This window comes from Siphateles boraxobius, unplaced genomic scaffold, assembly GCF_051911475.1.
Source record: "Siphateles boraxobius isolate OS27281-9 unplaced genomic scaffold, OSU_SipBor_1 3, whole genome shotgun sequence".
Classification (NCBI taxonomy): Eukaryota; Metazoa; Chordata; class Actinopteri; order Cypriniformes; family Leuciscidae; genus Siphateles; species Siphateles boraxobius.
The window spans coordinates 9122662-9143757 of NW_027508919.1; the positions used below are offsets into that span (position 1 = coordinate 9122662).

General features: G+C 37.7%; 1 protein-coding gene across 9 annotated transcripts in view; it reads right to left on the reverse strand.

Annotated features, from left to right (window-relative positions):
- The window catches only part of atp8a1 (ATPase phospholipid transporting 8A1), a 124382-nt gene that overhangs the window by 75887 nt on the left and 27399 nt on the right, over nucleotides 1-21096 (reverse strand). For 7 of the 9 annotated variants that reach the window (XR_013210353.1, XM_077247791.1, XM_077247794.1 and 4 more), the window contains exons 3-14: nucleotides 17842-17941; nucleotides 15917-16015; nucleotides 12764-12809; nucleotides 12006-12046; nucleotides 9969-10042; nucleotides 7640-7709; nucleotides 7396-7523; nucleotides 6864-6975; nucleotides 6615-6780; nucleotides 2211-2338; nucleotides 1752-1829; nucleotides 1151-1239 (exon numbers count right to left, since the gene is read on the reverse strand). Coding sequence is in view for 8 of the 9 variants with exons in the window: in XM_077247791.1 (XP_077103906.1) it covers nucleotides 1151-1239; nucleotides 1752-1829; nucleotides 2211-2338; nucleotides 6615-6780; nucleotides 6864-6975; nucleotides 7396-7523; nucleotides 7640-7709; nucleotides 9969-10042; nucleotides 12006-12046; nucleotides 12764-12809; nucleotides 15917-16015; nucleotides 17842-17941 (1131 nt within the window). In the remaining variant the exon portion in view is untranslated. Of the gene's footprint in view, nucleotides 1-1150; nucleotides 1240-1751; nucleotides 1830-2210; nucleotides 2339-6614; nucleotides 6781-6863; nucleotides 6976-7395; nucleotides 7524-7639; nucleotides 7710-9968; nucleotides 10043-10787; nucleotides 10862-12005; nucleotides 12047-12763; nucleotides 12810-15916; nucleotides 16016-17841; nucleotides 17942-21096 lie in introns of all 9 variants that reach the window. The other 2 variants (XM_077247792.1, XM_077247790.1) reach the window with 1 other exon arrangement.

The window sequence follows — 21096 nt, forward strand, 5'->3', positions numbered from 1 at the left end:
TGAAGTATAAGATGTCTATGAAAATCATCATATAAAATCTGTCAGTGATGATATCATTATAATATTGGCATAATGAATCGTGATTTCTATTTCTTTGCGTGTTGATTCTCATGCACAGCACACAGAAAACAAGACCAGAAACAAAAGCTCGCCACATTTATTTCTGTATACCAAATGTCAAGTTTGGAAAACTCTAACCTGCAAGTGAACACAGAAGACGACTTTAGACCAATAGAGAAAATAATCATCACAGACTGACCTCTAGGCTCAATATAAAGAAAATAAACTCCAAGTGTGACAGGTGGCTGAGGTGAGTGTAATACAGCATTTAATAAAGTAAAACCCTAAAAAAAAAAAGCAAATATATTTCAACATTATGAATTCAATATTTCCAGTAAGTGTTTTCCTTTAAGTGTCACAATGGAACTGCTTCTTGAATCTCCTGATCTCAGAAGAGTTATAATTGAATTAATAGGATTAATGCTGCTCCTAATGCCAGAGCACAGATCATTTAGATTCAGCTCTGATACGGCTGCCATGTGCTTTATTCTCTGAATGCAGAATGTAAAGAGGCACTATTTAGCATGAACGTGAATACAAGGTTGTATTTTGTGATGGTTGGCGTGTCTGTGATAAGATCTAGAGTCCTTGTGCATGTAAACATCCAATAATCTCAGTGCAGTGGCCCCGACGTGACCTTGCCCAATACGCCTCATCTTTAGTAAACTGCTTACCATAAACATCACTGTGATCATAAAATCTATCTTGTGAAAAGGAAAGACACAGATCACATGCTGAGCATGCTGATGAACATTTCTTCAAAAACACTCATATAGCATCACCTGCAGCACAATGGAAATTTAACACTTCAGGCTTATAAATACAACTGTGTAAAACCTCACAAAACTTTCTACATCTAGTTTTAGAACAAACATATACATTGCATGCCCCATAAAAAGCTGTGTTCCTATCTAAGCATGTAAAAAAAAAAAGGAAGAAAATCTGCGAGTCCCCTTCTCTGATATTTATAGAATCACTGTGGCTGTGCAGGGAAGCATCGAGGCAGCTGCTAACAAGGGAGCTGAGGACAAGACAGCTAGAGCCAGATGTACAGTACTGATTATGAAAGCAATGTGAAACAGAGCCTTACCCGTAGGCCACGCCTGCAATTGTGCACTTCTTAAACTGCATGACGTTGCAGGTCAGAGTGCCTGTCTTGTCCGAAAAGATGTACTTCACCTGGTTTTAGGAAACAGAGAGCATTAAACTACAGTAAATTAGGTAAAAGTAAGCAGACTTAAAGGCAGACCGTCAAAGTGGTGGTGGCCTGTGACTATGCCATTTGATTTCATCAAAAATATCTTCATTTGTATTCCGAACACACTAACCCTTTAAAGCCAGGAATTAACTCAACAGCAAAAAGTATTATAAGTACTTCATTATATTAACTGGCATAAGGATGTATTCCCTAATAAAATCCTGATAACTGATATGATGGCGGATAACTGATGAATAGAATATAGAAAAATTAGATAGTAGATAATAAAAATCTGTATTATTTTGTTTGAATAAATCTAATAAAATACAAAAGAAGTAAAATTAATCATTTTAAATGCTACAAGTGAAAAGTTTTTAAAGGTTAACTTTAAGTGATTGTTAGATGACGGCACAGGTAAATCCAATCCAAATATTGGTTTCATTTTTCATTTACATTCATCCCCTTTATTTCTGAAATTGAGGACAAGCAGTACCTGTCCCAACTCCTCATTCAGGTTTGATGTCCGGGCCATAGCTGGTGTGTTGGTGGCTTCATACAGCATGTCAGTGTCCTAAAATACAGTGTCACAAAGCAGAATTAATATTCACAACCATTTTTTAATAATACCTTGCCATCTGGACTCCAAAATATGGCTAACACTTTAAAATGTAATTTTCATACTCTGTCAATCAAAGCAACCTCCACTCATAAGACTTGCCATTCAGTGGGAACTCAAAACTCCACTGCATCTAAAAGCAGTGTCTCTGTGCTTTAAGCGCCCTGCCCTAAATCCAATTTTGGCATCTTCATATGGGCTATTTTGATAAAGCTCTACTTTAATTTGGGCTGTGAAGTTTTCTGGGATTGGCCCTGGAGGTTTAAGCAGTCTGCATTTCAAAGACAGCAGATTCATCAAGCAGGAACAGCTCCCGTGGCTCAGACTCGCACTCACCCAGTTGATGAAGAAAGCCTGGACGAACTTGATGACCTCTAGAGTAACTAGAAGACTGATGGGAATCAGGTTGTTGAAGAGGATGATGAAGGTGAGGAAGTTCAGGCCAAAATTAGCTGCTCCACCATCTGGAAAAAGAAGAGTGAGGGAAGGAAGAGGAAAGAGTGGAAGTGAGGTGACAGACAGGTTTCTGAGCAATGAAAGGCATGATGGGATGGGATGGGGTGGACTCAGGAGGGATGATGGAAGGACAATGCCACAAGCTCATCTGGTCTAATTTGCAACGTTTCCACAATGCTCCACTAGCGTTGTGCGAGCGTTGTGCAAACACTAATCTGAGGAAATTCAACTCTTTCAACCAATCTCTCCGATGAGACTCTAAACAACGAATTTACATTCAATTCTCCAATTAGGTCTTCATTAATTAGTTGCTTAACTGAGACTCGATTCTTTGACGTCATAGCAGAAGCCTTGGCAATATGGGCAAAATTCAAAGCAGCACATTATCCAACAATGCACTTGGGTGGGTGATCATGATTTCCGATCATAAACACCAAATTTAACAAAGAGAGCAGCACAAAGAGAAAAAAAAAGTGTAATCGATAAAAACAAGACCACAGACACAAGACAGCTCAAACATAGAATTAAAGTCAACATGAAACAACATGAGACAACCCATTTTACTTCTAACTCAAACTGTTCAAATGATTGGGGTAAATATTTTTTAATTAAATACTTCTATTCAACAAGGACGCACTTTAACATTTACAATGTTACAAATGTTTTCTATTTCAAATAAATGCTATCCTTTTTGAACTTTCCATTCATCAAAGAGTCCTGAAAATATGTATCATTGTTTCCACAAAAATATTAAGTACCACCTGTTTTCAATATTGATAATAATAAATGTTTCTTGAGCACCAAATCAGTATATTAGAATGATTTCTGGAGGATCATGTGACACTGATGTCAAAGCTGAATTTTCAGCATCATTACTCCAGTCTTCAAAGGAATAAATTACATTACAACAGAAAAAGATAATATATTTCACAATATTACTGTTTTTCCAATCAAATAAATGCATCCTTGAGACTTTTTTCAAAATAATTACCATTCAAAAGGTCAGCAAGATTTTTTTAGTGTATCGATAAAATGAATATTTTGACTATTGGTTAACATTAACCACTGACGAAATGGTGAGACCAACGTGTTAAGTAAATGGGTTTAATTTTGATTTCGTGTTGACTTTAAGTATTAATAAAAAGCTTTACCTGGGGGGGGGGGGGCAGGGGTCCGCAGAATGCAATAATGCTCTTTCTGAGCAGTTAGGAGGAGAGGGAGTGCTTTCCCATACAGAATCATAGAACTAAAGAGGCTGGGCAATCATACAACTGCTATTGGAACTGACTCACACAGAGAGGAAGAGGATTTGGCTAGTGGTGGGAAGGAAGACAATCAGTTTGGATGTTTCAAAGTAAAGGAGGGGGACTTAGTCCAAAGTACCTTCCTATAATATGAAGCCGAAAAGCGAGATGTGACATTTAGAGATATTTCAATAATTTGGAAGGTTTGAAAGGTTCTCTTGTTTGTCGGCTGAAGAAGACCTTTCCTGTTGGAAGATTTTTGCTGCACTGGAAAATGTACTACTATGAGTAAATACTAAGTTAAACAATTTATTTTTTGCTTGACTGTTGAACAGTCATCTAGTCTTAAACGACTCTTCTAGTCCTGTTAATTATTGTGAAGCTGTTTTGAAACTATTTCTATGTATAAATATGAAGGTGACTTGACTTAAAGGTCAAAATCTAAACCCAACAAACACCACGTCAGCAATAAATCCTTTCTCTCTATTCAATATAAATGAGTTTAAATGAGACAAAGGCTAATCCACCAATCTGCACATGCCCACAGCAGCATTCTGAAGCAGTGGAAGATGCAGCAAGTATCTCTCTAAACTACTGCAGGTCCAGTGACATCATTGCAGCAAGGAGTCGCGCTGTAGGGTCAGCACTTCTCAAGACACCCGTCAGCATTTGTGCAGCACAAAACCTGCTACCTGTTATTTCATGGTCAGGAGTTCAACATGGGCGACTGTTGTTGCAGGTGGTGTGAATGCATAACGAACGACTGCAGCTCAAGTGCTCCAGTTCACAGCTCAATCTGCATAGAGCCATGTGCATTGGTTTGGATACTTACTGGGACAGAAGCATCACAGGGGTTCAAAGTCAAATGAATTATTTATTATGAATAATTACTCATCTGCTTGAAGTGTGCGATGCTTAGACTAATGAGTGGAAGGTGTGCATTCGCCGCCCTCTGTGTATGCATGCTAACCCAATCTGGAAACCTTAAAGCATACTGCATTGTTTTCACCTCTGGGGATGAATCCTATCCTGATGTCCAGCAGAACAAAACCAAACCAGGATGCAATCATGCCCAAGAGGTCAAGAGTTGGCTAGTTAGCCTGACCCAGTTAGTTTGCAGATGTTGTAACTACACCATCTTGCTGAAAAAGCATTTACTCCATTGACATCCATTTAAAAGTAGTCGGTATTCCGACTTAGTAGTTTTCAAATTTGACTTGTGCAACTAGCACTTAAATGAATAGAAATACTAAATAGATACACTACCATTCAAAAGTGGGGTTGGGAAGATTATTAAATGTTTTTGAAAGAAGTCTCTTATGCTCAGCAAGGCTGCTTTAATTTGATCAAAAATAAAGTAAAACAGTAATATTGTGAAATATTGTTACAATTTAAAACAATGAATTTCAATTTTAATACATTTTAAAATGGCAAAGCTGAATTTTGAATGGTAGTGTAGTTCCCTCCAGGTATTATGAACCATCTTGATCATACCTCTGACTGAAGAGCAGGAAATGTCCTTGGTTTATATCGTAAATATGACCAGCAAAAGCATGTAAACAACAAATCAATGCCACCTCTCGCTTTTACGGCTCCACTAGGACGGCAAACAACAAACATAGAAGACTAAGTCCCCCTCCTTTAGAGGAATAATCAATTTCATGATGGATACCTGCTTTATGACCTCACTGTTACCTCACATGACGCCCAACATCATTGATATTTCCTTTCCAAATGATTGCGGTGGATGTGAATAATTACAGATGGAACCCAGCATTCACGGTGGTGCATCTCAGCATTTGAAAACATTTTCAAAGAACTCACAGAGCATACCAAGTAGGGAACCGTGTAGGCCATAAAACAAGCTGCGATCGATTTGGACACAAACAGCTCCTCCTATTTAAATAAAGAATAATGATGGTGGTGACATGTTAATCAATTTGCAAGTGGCTCCTGACGCAAATTTAACATATTTTCGCATCTCGTTGGTGCGCAAAATTGCCTATTTTTCTCTTTTTCAATCACCTGCGATGCTCCAGGCACACAACAGATGTTCCCATCACTATTCATTAAAAATGAATGGCAGTGTTGTATTTCTTAATATCAAACTTTTACAATCCAAACATTCAGCCTATTAGGATGGGTTTGCTCATCTCCTCCAGGGCTGAGCCTTTTCAGCCTCGTCTGTCAGCACCAGTAAAACAAACGCAGCAGAACGAGGAGGAAGAGGGTAAGAGGAAAAGGGGGGCATTTAGAAAATGTCACGGTTTGACCTCCAGGGTCTTCTGTTTCTACAAGGGAATACATTTCAAACTCTTGCTCTGACAGGGCCCTTGGGTAACTTGCTCCTCTCCACGTGTGTTTCTTTGGGTCCGAGGCTTACTGTCATACCTCATTAGTTAGGCACGAGCAAAAGGACGCTGGCGTGGCCGAAGCCTGAGCTTGCGAAGTGTTTAACGTGTCACCAAAATAAAGGAAGGGGAGGCACGTTTTTGACATCAGGCATTAAGAGGGTCTACACAGTGTAGAGCTGGAGGGGAAAAACCTATCATTGGATTCCTGGTGTGTGTGCAGTCCTCTGCAATTACCCTCTCAAAGTAGGGCAACCATATAAGTGGCTTCGGTAGCTTAGCAAAAGCTGAGCTTCAGTTAGGGGTTAGTAAGGAGGGGTCATTCACAGATGGCCAAGGGGTTTAAATGGTTGTTACCTGGAGCTGTTAAGAAAATGACAACAACAAAGAAACAAAAAACACAAACCAAACAGAATGTTAGAAAGGAAGCTGATAACAAAACGAACGAAAAATAGTACAGCAGCGTTTGTGATATTCAACCATTTATACATTCACGTGTCTATGCATATTAGAACTAAAAGGGAAAGATTCTCCTTTCCCTTTTTATTGACAAATATTCACATATGCAATGCATATTTGTTGCATGTTACATAAAGGGAAGACAAAAATTACTGACGAAAAAAATGAAAGCACACATAGACGCGCAAGCGGTCTAGCATGACAGAAGGAAGGGGAGATCTGGTTCTTACAGTTGAGATCCATGTACCAGGCGTCATTGCCGTACTGATACTTCCAGATGGTCTGGCCGATGGAACAAACCAACGAGATGGCCAAGAGACAGCCGAAAAGCACGAGGATCTGAAAGTTGGTGATGCGCTCCACATTGGAAAGCTTCAGAGGCGGGCGTGTGGAGTTCTGGAGGACACAAATCATCATGGTTTCTCAGAATAAAGCTGGATTTGGGATATGACTAAAGTGGACTGAAACGGCCAACTCACCTGCATGAGTTTGGTGTCGTGTCCTGTGTAGACCACGATACCGTGCACCCACTGTGTGTTCCTGAGTTGAGCTCCTCGCGGCAAAATCTGATCAGGACCCAGTGGTAGAGTGCTAAATATGGAGGAAACATGACAATTTGACTATTCCGCCATTCGACAACTTTAAACAATGAATTCCACCAAAAACATTAAGCATAACAGAAGGAGAATGTGATGTTTGATACAGATTACTGCACCAAGCTAGGTTTAATGAAAACACAACAATTTATGATTGTATAAAAGTACAGCTTTGTTCCTCGCTAAACATCAATACACTTTTAAACCTGCCCTCTAATAGTCTGCCTCGAAAATATCAGGGAGTAATTTTAATTCTTCAACTTCAATCGAATCCATCTTGCAGAAATTAACTTGTCACTTGCTCACCAATATTTCAGACTAATAAAATACAAGGCTGAAGTCAGCCTCAGCATTTCTGCTTTTCTTTCTTTCACCTCAAGCCAAATTTCACAAGGCAATTTTTCTCTTCTCTTACCTGTGTCCATCCAGGCGAATATTGCCCACAAACTCATAGAGGTGTCTGTTGGGACTCTCACATTCCATCCGTCCGGAGAGACGCATCAGATTGTCAATGTCCTTAATGTCCGCAGTGATCTGCAGACCCTGAGTATAACAAAAAACACACGTTTACACAAAAAAGTGATAAAATTCATACTGATAAACTAATCTAAATGTAGAGAACAACCGCAGGTATAACATGAAAAGAACAAATAATTCACCTGTCTTATCTTGAGATTAGTTTCTCCATCCAGATTTGAGGTCTCAATGTAGCACATTCCTTGAGGTTCACTGGGATAAACAGCAATATTATGGAAAATAATGGATTACATACTCTAGCATAAGAATGGTTTGCAGTTTAATTAACTATATGAAATGCTAATATAAAGTTATACACTACCGTTAAAAAGTTTGGGGACAGTAAGATTTTGATGCATTTTTAAAGGACACTTTAAATTGATCATAAAATGACAGTAAAGACATTTATAATGTTACAAATAATTTCCATTTCAAATAAATACTGTTCTTTTTAAATTTCTATTCCCCAAAGACTACTAAAAAGCATTATGGTTTTAACAAAAAAAATTTTTTTTATAAAAAAAATATATAAATAGCGTATTAGAATGATTGTGTATGGAATCATGTGAGATTGAAGACTGGAGTAATGATGCTTTTGAAAATTGAAAATTCAACCTTGCGACCACAGTAGTAAATTAAATTTTAAAATATATTAGAAATAAAAAACAGTTATTTCGACTTGAAATACTGTCACAATATTACTGTTTTTCGATCAAATAAATGCAGCCTTGGTGACCACAAGACTTTTAAACGGTAGTATATCTTAAAATATCATGTAAAACAACTACATGACATTGATCAAAAAATATGTAACTACATCAAGTTTAATATATATAATTAATAATAACTAAAAGTTGGTTCACCTCATTCAAAACTAAACAGCTAAATGAAGCCCTATAATCAAAGATGCTTTGTTTTCAAGAGAAAGTACTTTTTGGTTAAAATTGTATGTCATTACTTATTTCAGTAAGGAAAATCCAATGGGCAGCATATTTCCCCAAACTGCATAAAGCATTTCAGTACTTGGACTGAAAACGAAAAACATAGCTCTAATTGGACACCCTCAGAACCTTTATTTTGCACTCATTAGGAAACTTTCAGTCAATGCATCTTTGTTTACGGCCATGCATTCTGCTGTTTTAGTGACATCCTCCACATGCAACAAAGGAAAGATGCAGCACATCAGACAAATGAACATTCAGTATTAATACAGGGAAGAGTAAAAGCAGGATAGCGAGTACACAGGGCCAAAGCTGTTACACATCTCTCCTTAAATAAACGATAGAAGGCTTCTACAGAAAAGCTGGTCTTAAAACAAGTTATCATAAAAGATAACTTCTATATAAAACAAAAATGGGTGTCAATAGTCCCCGCCAAAATGTCACATTTATATGAGTGAAAGAACATTTTATCTCAGATTTGGTGTACAAACAATGCAAGTTTCTATAAAGGTACATCACAATACTGTACATTGTGGTGATGTGACCGCATGCAGAGAGTGAAATCAGAGTTCGAGCTCCTGCTGAAACCATGCATTGTGCAAACAGCTGTGACATTTACAGTCATTCAATGGGCCTTTCCTCTAGCTGTGTGAGAGAAGCGCTTTGTTTTTTTCTTGTGTGCACATGCTGAAGCATCTCCAGCATAAAACAAAGGTCTGTAATACACAACTGCCCAGTTAAAAGGAAAGGGCTTCATCAGAATTTTCTGTTGGGAGATGAACAGATGAACAAGCAGCAATGAGGCTGCTTCATTTCAGTAAACTGACCGCTACATTCCAAAGTCATTAAGAAATGACAACAATTTATGCTTCACTAGAAATATCAGCCAATTTTATAATGGTTACTGTTCTGAAATAAGACATTCTTTATGACATATGCAGCCTACAAATGTGACCTCCAGTGACGCAGCCTTCTAAATGACACGCAGCTATGATGTGGCTGACAATATACTTAATATACAACAAGGCATATTCAGGATAATTTTGCTGGTGGTCTTAAAATAAATGAAATAAAACAGATTTCAATGCACTTTTTATATGGCCATTAAGTTTCCTAAAGACTATTTTTGTGATCCATGTCTCATGATTTGAAAGCAAGAACCTTAAAGAAAAATGGATGGTTAATTTTTTCTTGCATTAAAATGTTTTAGTAAAATAGTAATATATTTTTACTACTCTGATGTGTATTCCAATATACTGTATATTTGCCAGAAAATACTACAGGTCTTAACTCCTATATATACATCGATATAAGTATCACAAATGTTTATAGTTTAAAGTCAATTTTTTTTAATACAGATATAAAGATTTATAGAATGGCTAAAAAGAAAAATGGCATAACTAAGAATAACATCAAAAGCTGATAAAAACAAAAAGCACAAGGCAAAAAAAATTGGAGAGAGGAAAATATTCTTTCCACCTGTGCACCCCCTTCCCACTAGACCCACATGCAGAACGGAGCTGTTCCTGACCTGGAGGACAGAAGGATGAGGTCGGCTGGGAGGTGATCTCCATTGGCTGCTCGGACTACCTCCCCTACCGAAACCTTCATTTACACAGCAGCCCCGGTGCAAGGGGAATGACACGAGTGAAGTCAGGAGACGGTTGTTTATCACATGAGGTGGGAGGAGAGGGTGACAGGTGGAGATGAGAGGAAGGAAAGGACATAAGATGGATAGAAGAGGAAGAGCACATAGACCAAGACAGGGAAGAGAGACACAAACACACAAATGTTTAATCTTTACAGAGGAAAAAAAAAACAATATCCACTGCTCAAAACCCATTCGAACCAAGCTAAACCATCAGTAAAGCGGGGGAAAAAACAATTAAAATGCCAAATTACTGATATCTGTACTTGATATACATGTCTGAAAGACCCTTGAATCTTTGGGACAACTTGAAGCAAATGGCAAATGGATTTTGACAGTGAAGAGGATAATGTTGAACAATGTCATCAGGTCAGTATTAATCAATAAGCAAACATCCGCAAAAGGAAGTGTTGATTTTGACTTATTCAACTCATTAAAGAACAACTCCTCCAAAAATGAATTGATTTTATTTATTCATTCTAAACCCGTGTGACTTTTGGGTTTGGAACAACTTAAGGCAAGTAAACAATGGCAGAATCTTAAAAACCTTTTGCAGTATAATGTCACTGCATTGATTTACTGTTGGGCCTTATCTCAGGGTTATCTTATTAGCCTATTAATCATCACTTCCTTTGGGTGTTGAGTGTAAGACAGGGGCATAAGGATGGACAGGGTCCCTTCTGATGACGTGGACTCGTCTACCTGGACGACAGCAGTATAGCATCTGCTGGTATGAAATCTTTGCCATTAACTTTAACTATGTCTCCAACAACAACCTGTAAGACACAAACTAGTTATCAATTCAAAACCTTCAAATCAAACTAGCAGCCACTGGCAAAAGCAGAGAAATAATATTTTACTACAGCAAATACATCTGGCTGACACTGGCAAGAAAGATGCATTCATATTTGATGCATTTCACACATTTCATTCAGGAAGTGCTTGGATCTATACACAACACAAGCCCTCATTTGCGCCTGTCATTTAAAATGAGGCCATTTCATCAATAACATTCTCTGTGATACAAATAAACAATTTATCTTTGTGGATTTGCATTTTTAATCATCTTAATAGCCCTAATCCAGTAGGAGGACGCAGCTTCATAGCTGCTATTTTGATTCGAAGTGGAGAGCTACTTAAATATGCACAAGTTGATATACCATTTATTAGTATATTAAAAATGCTTTATTCATTCTGTGCACTGTAATTCAAAAGTGTGTCACAGTGGGGTTTCATAAAATGATGGGCGACAAGCTCCATAAAACTAGATTGAATGAGAACTAAAGCAGAAAGCTATTTTGCTAGATCGTCCATTCTAGCAGCACTTAGAAGAATTGCAGATTCAGAAAATAATATACTAAAAGGAAGCAACTGTGAGAAGTCATGGTTGATGACATCACATCCTATTCTGTGACATTGTGAGGTAATCAGGGCACATGTTAATGCCCTCTTGCAGATGTGCACTAATATAGCAAACTGTAATGAGTGCCCAGGCACCAGGTAATTATATCTCCAGCCATTTCCTTTTGCCTTATGATTATAATTATGGACTGTGTGTTTCTGTCAAGGTAATTAGCTCTACTCTCTATTAACACATTAAAAAGCTGCTCTGTGTCTGGCTTTATTAAGATCTCTATGGTGACCGCACGTAAGCAGCAGCCTGGCTAGATTCTACCCCTTTGCCTCGACCTAAAGGAGAGAGTTGAGTATCAACAAAAGAAAAAGAGTGGAGAGGGAAGAAACCTCTACAGAAAACACCAAAGCATTTGTTTTTGAAACCAAACCTGCTCTGGTTTACACAAGAGGGCATCTTTATATGCATACTCCTCTCTCACTCTCTTTCTAAGAGTATGTCAACTTGTTTTCGTTCTGGAGCTCAATGAAGCAGTCGGTATGAGGGAACACCATCTGCTGCAGTACCTTCTCCCAATGTACAATCTCCCAAGCGCCGTTCCTCAATACTGAAAGAGAGAGAAAGAGAGAACAAATCACCAACAGGAAAGGCAGTATGTAAAGAAAAGAAAGACCGAACTAAGACACCATGATACTATGGGTACTTCTCAAACGGAAGGTTGTATCCTATGAAGGCTGCAAATTTCGACTGCCAAATCATCAAACTTCGCCGAAGGCCAACTCAATTTGAAGCATCCTTGGAACGCAGCTTTCGTTTTGCGTCCTTCATTCGGGCTGTTTTGAAGGACGTATCGGACGTATCCTTTGCCAATTTAAAATCACCCACACTATACAGTCTATATACACACTATACAACTCTTCCTCTCACTCAAGCGTTTAATGCTGAGGAGGACTCTAGCCAACAAGCCTTCGAAGGAGTGGACTAGGAAGGACACAGCCTCAGTAGGAAGCAGCCTTCTGTTTGAGAAGCACCCTATATATCAGCAATTCCAATAGGGTCCTGGCACCATTGGTTCTTGTCCCTAATCACTGATGACTCATCCTCTACTTATGCACATGTCTAATTCTTGGACCATTCAATTTCTCTCTAGAAGGAAAATGTCTTAACTACCTCATGTCTGTAAACTAACATTACTGCCTATTTATATATAAAAAAATTGTTTACGTCCAATCTCAACTTTGTTTCAATAGGAAATTAGGGAAGAAAATTGATCTAATCAGACAAATATATTGGGTTAAGACCAGAGAGCAAACAAATGTCTTACCTTGTGTTTCTTTCTTGTTAACAACATTATCAGCTTTGTGGCGTTTCTGAAAAAAAAACAAATACAAATTCTAATTAAAAAATAAATAAATCAAATGAGCCTCAACTGAAAAAACTTAAATAGTTTTAGATAGATGGACATGTCTAGATTTTATAATTTTCTGCTAAAGTGTAATCCGAAATGTGATCGATTCCAATAAAATAAGAAAATAATTTAAATATATATATAAAAACTTTACCAAGTGGATATAGCATGAAAGTAAAAAAGAGAAAATCCCTAAATATCAACAATAAAAGTATACTATATTTGCTTTTACAAGCACACAATTACTACCAGAATGTAAATACAGCATGAAATCAACACAAAGTCATAAGAAAAAAATAAAACCTCTATTTAGCAAAAGAGTGATGTTTTACAGGTATAATGATCAATAAAATTGTGCTAATCGAAAAGAGAAGAGCCTGTTGAGGCACTTTTTTCTGTGCCATATTACAAGAGCTGTTTGACCTGCTTTAAACTGAAACACTTTAAATGAATGTAAATGAGTGAGAGCGATCTGAAAACCCCGATTAGCCTCTAAAAGCACAACATACTGTATACATCTGTGCTCTTGCCTCCAGTGCTCTCTGATTGCCTAAATATCCTCCCGGCCAACACCGGTAAAATATGTCCCATGTCACCTCTATTCATCCAGGATGACTAGTTAATATGCTGTTAGGCTTTTATTTAGAACTTGATGCATAAAATAAATAAATAGCAGAAATGTAAAATAACTAAAACTGAAAAACAAATGAATAAAAACTACAGACAACAACAAAAATTACTAAAACTTGAATATTACTAAAAATATTAATTCAATATTAGAAAACAAATTCAATATTAATAAAAATATAACAGCATCTCAATACTAAAATAACACTGATATATATACACAATATGTCTGTTTAAATTAAAATAAAATAAAAATTAAGTGAAAAAAAAACTGTTGCTAATAAAAATATCATTGCAGGCTGCCATTAAAGAGACTGTATCTCCAGCCTTTTTCCTTTCCCGTTATCCCTTCTTGCATCTCTCTAAAATTTATATTATATTAAAAGGATATGAAATGTGACAAACAGCCTTCATATTACTGGAGAGCTTATTGAGCAGCCCATGTCACATGACGTCCCCTCAGACTCTGCAGGAGAAAGAAAAAGTTCTCAGGTCTCACATCCCATTCATCATCCAGATCAGCTCTGGTGCAGTGTTGGATAACTCAGTCTTTCCCTTTCTCACACTCTCCTCAGTTTCCATCTCCCCTACTCTTCCCTTTACCACAACAGAGCAGAGATCAGGCTCTGTGGAGGGAAGCGATGATTTAATTATGCATCTAATCTAACTGATGGCTTGTCTGCAGTGAAAATAAGAGCAAGAGGAAGGAATACGTAACAGTAAAACAAGGCCCCAAAGGGAAGAGGAGACAGCCGTTTGGGTTTGTGGTAAAATGCAGCACCAAATCCCAGCTGGATTAGCGGAGTACAGTGGGGTGCAGCTGATAAGCAGGCCACGGTGTGGAGAGCACTGGTGCGTCACCTCTTTGTTAGACTCCATCTTTGTTAGAGATGCCGGATTATGACGGGTTAAGGATTATAGCAGAGCCTGCTGGCTTCTTTTGAAACTCATATAAAAAGACACAGTAAGAAAGTACCAAACAAAAAGTGTGACTTTACACAACTGTTAAAAGTTTGGGGAAAGAAATTATATATATATATATATATATATATATATATATATATATATATTTTTTTTATAAATTAATACTTTTAGTCAGCAAAGATGCATTCAAATTTATCAAAAGTAAAAGAAATATTTTGTCGATGACACATGTCTTTACTATTTCAATTAATTGTTGTTCTTTTGAAATGTTCATTAGGCACCAAATCAGTATAATAGAATGAATGGTTCCTGAAAATTCAACTGTCGTAACAGGAATCATTTACTTTTTAGAACAGATGGAAATACAACCAAGTTAAATTTACAACAAAGTTATTTTAAATCGTCAAAGTTGCACAATATTAAGGATTTTACTGTATTTTTGATCAAATATATCCAGCCTTGGTAAGCATAAGAGACTTAAAAAACAACATTAAAGGTTGAGTAAATGACAATTTTATTTTTCTGGTGATCTATTCCTTTAAATACAAAAAAAAGCCATTAAAGTCTGAAAAAAAGCTAGCTAGCTAGTAACAATAGAAGCCCTTTTTTCGCCTTATGGGATACCTCTAAAATACTATAGCTTGTTTTTACTTGAAAGGTGGGAAAATGCAAAGTTCATCTGACCATTCACAGCAAAGCAGTACATGACAGCAGAGTGGTGAATTTATCAAATGACCTTCACTTCCAGAGCTAGTCTTGACCTCTCAGATTTGAATAACACATCAGAGACCCATATAAAATGCTGAGCTGGTTATTCTGACCACAGCATCCAACGTGATGTGATCGGATGGCTGTCCAGCGGGAGCCGGGACAGCAGGCACTATTTTCAAGTTCATAGCACTATGGTGGATAGTTGGGCTGGTGATTTTATCTCAGTATTCATTCCTCTATGTAAATTTCTATGTAAAGAGGTCTTGGAATGAGACGATAGTTCAGGTAAGGCAAAAAAGAAAAGCTTATTGACTGGAAAGTGGAAAGTGTTTTAGCTAATGGGAGAGAGATCTATTCTGCCATGTACGTGATCACCAGAGAGTGTGAGATTGAATTATCAGGAAGAGTAAAGGAGGTATACCTGAACAAAGTCTAAAAACTGACTCAGATAATATAACACCTGTGAGGGCAAGGGTGAATAAAATCTACAGAAAGCATGACTCAAGTAAAGCACAGTTCTCTCTCATTAAAAATCATCCCTACAGCAAACAACAAAAAGTCATTAAGATAAACTGAAAAAGGTGAGTGATATTAAGAACAAACAGTATTTGTATGTCTGCTCAATTTCGCTATTACTTCATGACAAACTACTGATTTGTTGTCCAGCACGACTTAAGATAGTTCAAAGAGCATCTTGAGCTTCAGTGGACGCAAGAACATCTGACCATCTGTATAAAGGAGTTCACATGTTTTTCTGCGTTTATTCAGCAAGTTATTGTAACATCAAAAATGTTTTAATGCTCTCACCAGGTCTTCTATAATCTCTTTCACTGCTGCCACCACCAGGATGAAGAGTAACGGCACCAGCGTTGTCCATCGTCCTGTCGGTGACACATCAGGGATTTGCTGCGGAGAAAAAAATAAAATAGCGACATGAATTACAGTCTTTAATCCCTCCCTCCACAAAATCAAAATCAAAACATGGACATTTACACATGTACAACACGATATACAAACCCTGTCACCTACAGGGCCAGAATGCAAACACAAAATAATTAAAGCCTTGCAGACACCTCAGGAGAAAGGCTCAGGGGTTTTGATGAACTGCTCTTGTTTTGTTCTCCAGGAATCATAACACAGCCTGAGGGTCTACATCCCGGTGGTGTGTGTATTTATCACCGGGATGTCAAGAAAGCAACCTAAGGGAATGGCAATAACCATCAGAAAGTCAGGAGCAGTGACTGATGGATGTTTAGAAGTCAGCATGTGACATATCTGTCTACCCTGCTGAAGAGATCAGCTTAGACCAGCATGAATTTCCAGACTGGTCCAGGCTGGGTTAGGTGTCGGTCAGGCAGTTGGATAGGGTCCACAAGCATATATAATTCATACCACAAGAACTTGATTAAACTTCAACAATTTATCTCCTGATTTTGGCAAAACTCACAGAGTTTACTTTACATATCAAAAAACGGAACGTCTTTGGAAATTGTCCCTATCAGATAAAGTGTCAGAGCTGTGACCGGTTCAGTAAGAGGCCAAGAATGCAGAGATATACAATAGGAAACCCGAAACGGACTCCTTTTAACCTGACGCCAACACACTTTCCCTTCTGCATTACGTTTCACTTAAACAGGAGAGTACGCTCACAACCAAACCACAGTGGCGTAGAAAACTAGAGCACTCGATCATCATGGAACCTTGGTGTCAATATCAAAATGTCTCATTGATTATGATGGCATTTCCAAAAGCAGCAGTGTGATGGAAGTGAGCAGTTTTGATGAAACCGCATCAATAAACATCAGATGGTCACCTTGGCCCCCTTATTGCCACAACACACCCATCCCTGCTGTTTTTCTCGTTCACACTACGCCTGTTCATTCAAGGTCACTGCATTGACAGAGGCGTAATGAAGATACACCGAGCCTGCATTTTGAAGCCATCCGACTCTCTCTGTTTTACTCTCCTTTCTTTATCTCGCTTTTCCCACAGGTCATCGCTTCAGCTACCTTAAAACAGAGGCATTCATTTAATGTGCATCCACAGGGTCACCATGGGTTGTTTGGTGGTGGATTCGTGGTCCCTTCAGTCTCTAAAAGAACAGCCCGTTTATAACACTCAGGAGCCCTCAGTGACTGCGCCGTCTGATAATTACACAGATGCTGAGGCAGTGGAGCCAAAATTTGTTAAAGTTTCAAAAGAAATAAATACAGTGAACTACCATTCAGAGGTTTGGGGTCGGTAAGTTTTAAAAAAAAATGTTTTTAATGTCTATTATGCTCTTCAAGGCTGCAAAGCTGTCCAAGTACTTTTTTTCAGGATTCAAGGAGAATAGAAAGTTAAACATTTATTGGAAATAGAAATTATAAATGTCTTTCACTTTTGGTCAATTTAATGCGTTATTGTGCACTCTGAAACCATTTCGAATGCAACACGACCTTGTGTTGCTAGTAGCGTTTGTGTTCACGTGTGTAATATAATGCACTATAACACTGAGGTTTTCACACTTGGTTTGACTGTCGGTTTGATTGATTGATTGATCTGAACCAGAGATCGATTTCACCCTGCTCTTTTATCAGTCCCATATACTTAAGAAACCCAGTATCTGTTCACAGAGTGTCAGGGAATCCGACAGATGTCTATCTGCGACCATGAGAGCTGAGCTGACAGTCCTAATCTCTCCAGCTTGTTATCAGTCCTCCTGCCCTGAAGGATTGACATTGCAGTCTTACCTGCAGAAGTGCGATGAAGAGGAAAAAGGAGTTGGCTGCTCTTCTGAACTGAGAGTACAAGAACCGAGGCAGGAACGTAAGAACGTTGTACTTCGCAGTGCTGTATTGAGAGAAAGAAAAGATCAGAGGAAATAAGAAAGGTGGTTACATTCCAACAATGACCACAATATAAAACCACCTGACATCATCTGCAGACTGGGCTGACATATATTATTTATTATCTATTTAGTTCTCACGTTTTCAGTTGGTCACTATTACACTAAAATAGTGATATTGGTTTGACATCATGAATCAAATTTTCTCCCCCTAGCTCCAAACTCAGTTTCAGTGCATCCCAAGACACGCACAAACACACAGTGAGTGATGGAGAGAGGCAGTTAATGACCATAAAGAACAGCTAAGTTTGATGAGGAGAGAGAGACTGGGTTGTAAAGAGCTCTGAGTTTGAGTGAACTATGGTGGGAGCTTGCCAGAGCCTCCATCTCTGCCGACTGATTTACACACACATTAGGCCCAAGACAGCCAAGCCACTTTAGACTGAGATAAACATCCCACTCTGAACCCTGACACCTGCCTCTTTATCCACCCACTTTCCAAAAGAACGATCCACCAAGAAACACTCATTCAACACTCAACACTCACTCGGAATATTGGTATTTAAATTTATTCACCAATGATTCATATAACAAAATATAATATTAAAAAAAAATTACAATACAATATTCTCAGAACACCAAGGAACAGAATCAGATAAGTAGTATTACATTTTTTACGAATTAATGATTCATATATAAAATATAATATAAACTAATTTAGAATATAAACTAATATACAATAAATTGAAATAATGTAAACCATAAAATAATAAAAAAAATAGAACATTCTCAGCCACCAAGACACTTTGGTCACCAGAAAATTTGCATTTCTTTTTTATTTATTTATAAATTAACAGATCATAAAATATACAATATTAAAACATACAATACAATTTCACAATAGCACACAAGACATTTATTTAAAACAGAATATTACTTTTTTTTTATTCATTCATATAATAAAAAATAAAATGATATAAAATACAATATTATCAGCCCACCAAAATATTGATTTCAATCAGAATTAGTTTTTTTTTTTAATTTTGATTAATGACTCACAATTACATATATGCAATATAAAATACAATACAATATAATAAAGGCGCATTGGAGAGACTGAGACAGTCTGAAGTGTGAACGTCCTTAAAGTGGAAACTGATCTGTGTCCTCTCACTGCCTCTACGTTTCACCGATCCGGTCTTAACAGAGATCCTTATCAGTCCACGGCACACGGCACACCGCAGCCCAGCAATTAGCAGCACTGTACGAGATGGAAAGTTCTGTCAGGGGCCTGTCGTTCTCGCTTTTCTCTTGGCTAGCTTTCAGCTTTTGAACAGTGTAGCTGCGTGCGTCAGGTGGCTAACAGTAGCTAGTGGCTGCTTTTACTGCTCCTCAGATAAAGAAACACATTTCCATGTTGCTGGGTAACTCAAATTCATGGAGGAGAGCAAGAGTGAAGAGTAAGATCTCCATCTGTCCTCTTATTTAATCAAGCACACAGAAAAAACAAACAAAAAAATCCAATGCATCTAGGTGAGATATTAAGAAACGACATAAAAGGCAAAATCTCCGACAAAATTCGTCTGTCAGCAACGGTACCACCCAGAAGTTTTGGACCGGTCACTTTTATAGTTGCTAAGGTTTAATCAATTAAACTAATCATTTTCAATTAGTATATGAAGTTCTTCAGAACCTTTCAAAAATGTTTACAGACAGTGGCTACTAATACTAAGTTGTAATACAATTGTGAATATTTTGGTGGATGTCAATCTCAAAATGACATACCAGCAAATAGCCTTCTCACAAAGGAGCAGAGAGAGATGACCTGCGTCTCTCCTCTCATTTCCTCTACACGACCCCAGAAACCAGATCTAGGTCTGCTTCTAGACCTCAGCCAGCTGCTTAGCCCACACGCTCAGCTCGTTTAGCACTACTTGGCGTCATCGTGCTTTTAAACAAACATGTATCGCACAAGAGGGCTTCGGGACGCTGGCTCATCAGGCAGTCACTGGGGTGACTAGTGTAACTGCTCATCAAAACGCACCTCAGGGTTTGACCACGTGATGTTAATCATTTTAATTGCGGCTTTGTTGGCGGAGGAGTATTTGCAAACGCATCAACTTCCTGTTTTGTCTAAGACACACAGAGTGAGCAGCAAATGTGTTCTTTTTGTGTATGATAAAATGATCCTGTGTTAGGCGATATGTTAATAATGTGTTTGTTTGAGGTGTACATTTGTGCAATTTAATATAACTTGGCATGTGCACTATATTCCAAACACCAGAAGGTTAGGTTTGTTTAGGTAAAGCATATGTTAATATTTTGTTTCAAGAGAAATTCTTTGTGATCCCTCTTCCTTTTAGACTGGTTTGCTGGTTTAGTATTGTTTGCACAGGCCTACAGCAATGATATGAGTAGCTGTTTCCCTGATCAGCTTTGATAGTAAAGGTGCACTTAGGAGTAACAACTTGAACTTCACCAATAGTTCACATCAGCCACACAGTGGAGTATGTATATAAAGGCTTAGTCTAACACAAAAAGCTCTCAAAAGCGTTCCATGGCATAGTACATTTAACTCGATTATTTCAAAAGAGCAGTGTGTAGGCCATTTTTACATTGAAATGTTGTAATCTAGTGATTCATTTTGAAACTGTGTGACTTGGTTCAAGGATGTTAATTGAAATTTTTAAATGCCAAAGGAGAAAATTTGCCAATATATTTGCCAAAATAAATGCCAAAGGAGAAAAAAAAAATACTTCCAGAAGTAAGGCCACAGTGAGAGTAGGTGGTAAGGTTGGTAACCATATTGGCCTGAAATGATGAATAACAAATATCAAGTTTCAAGGTTAGCCAATCATAAAGGAGGTAATTTATACACTGACCCCTTTTGCTATACTATTTAGACTTCTGAGGCAGGGTTGAAAATGGTCATGCAAAGCTAAATATTTTTAATGCAAGTAACTTTAAAAAAAAAAAAATCTTTTTTAAAATCTTTTTAAATTACTGACACCTAGTTTTACTGAAGGAACACAAAATGCATTTGTAATATACTATATTATGTGATAGGCCTACTGTTTCTAGGCGAACAAATGCACCAGGAAATGAAAATAATATCTTGACCCTTGCGTGTGATCTTTCTAAATGAACAATGATTACAAGC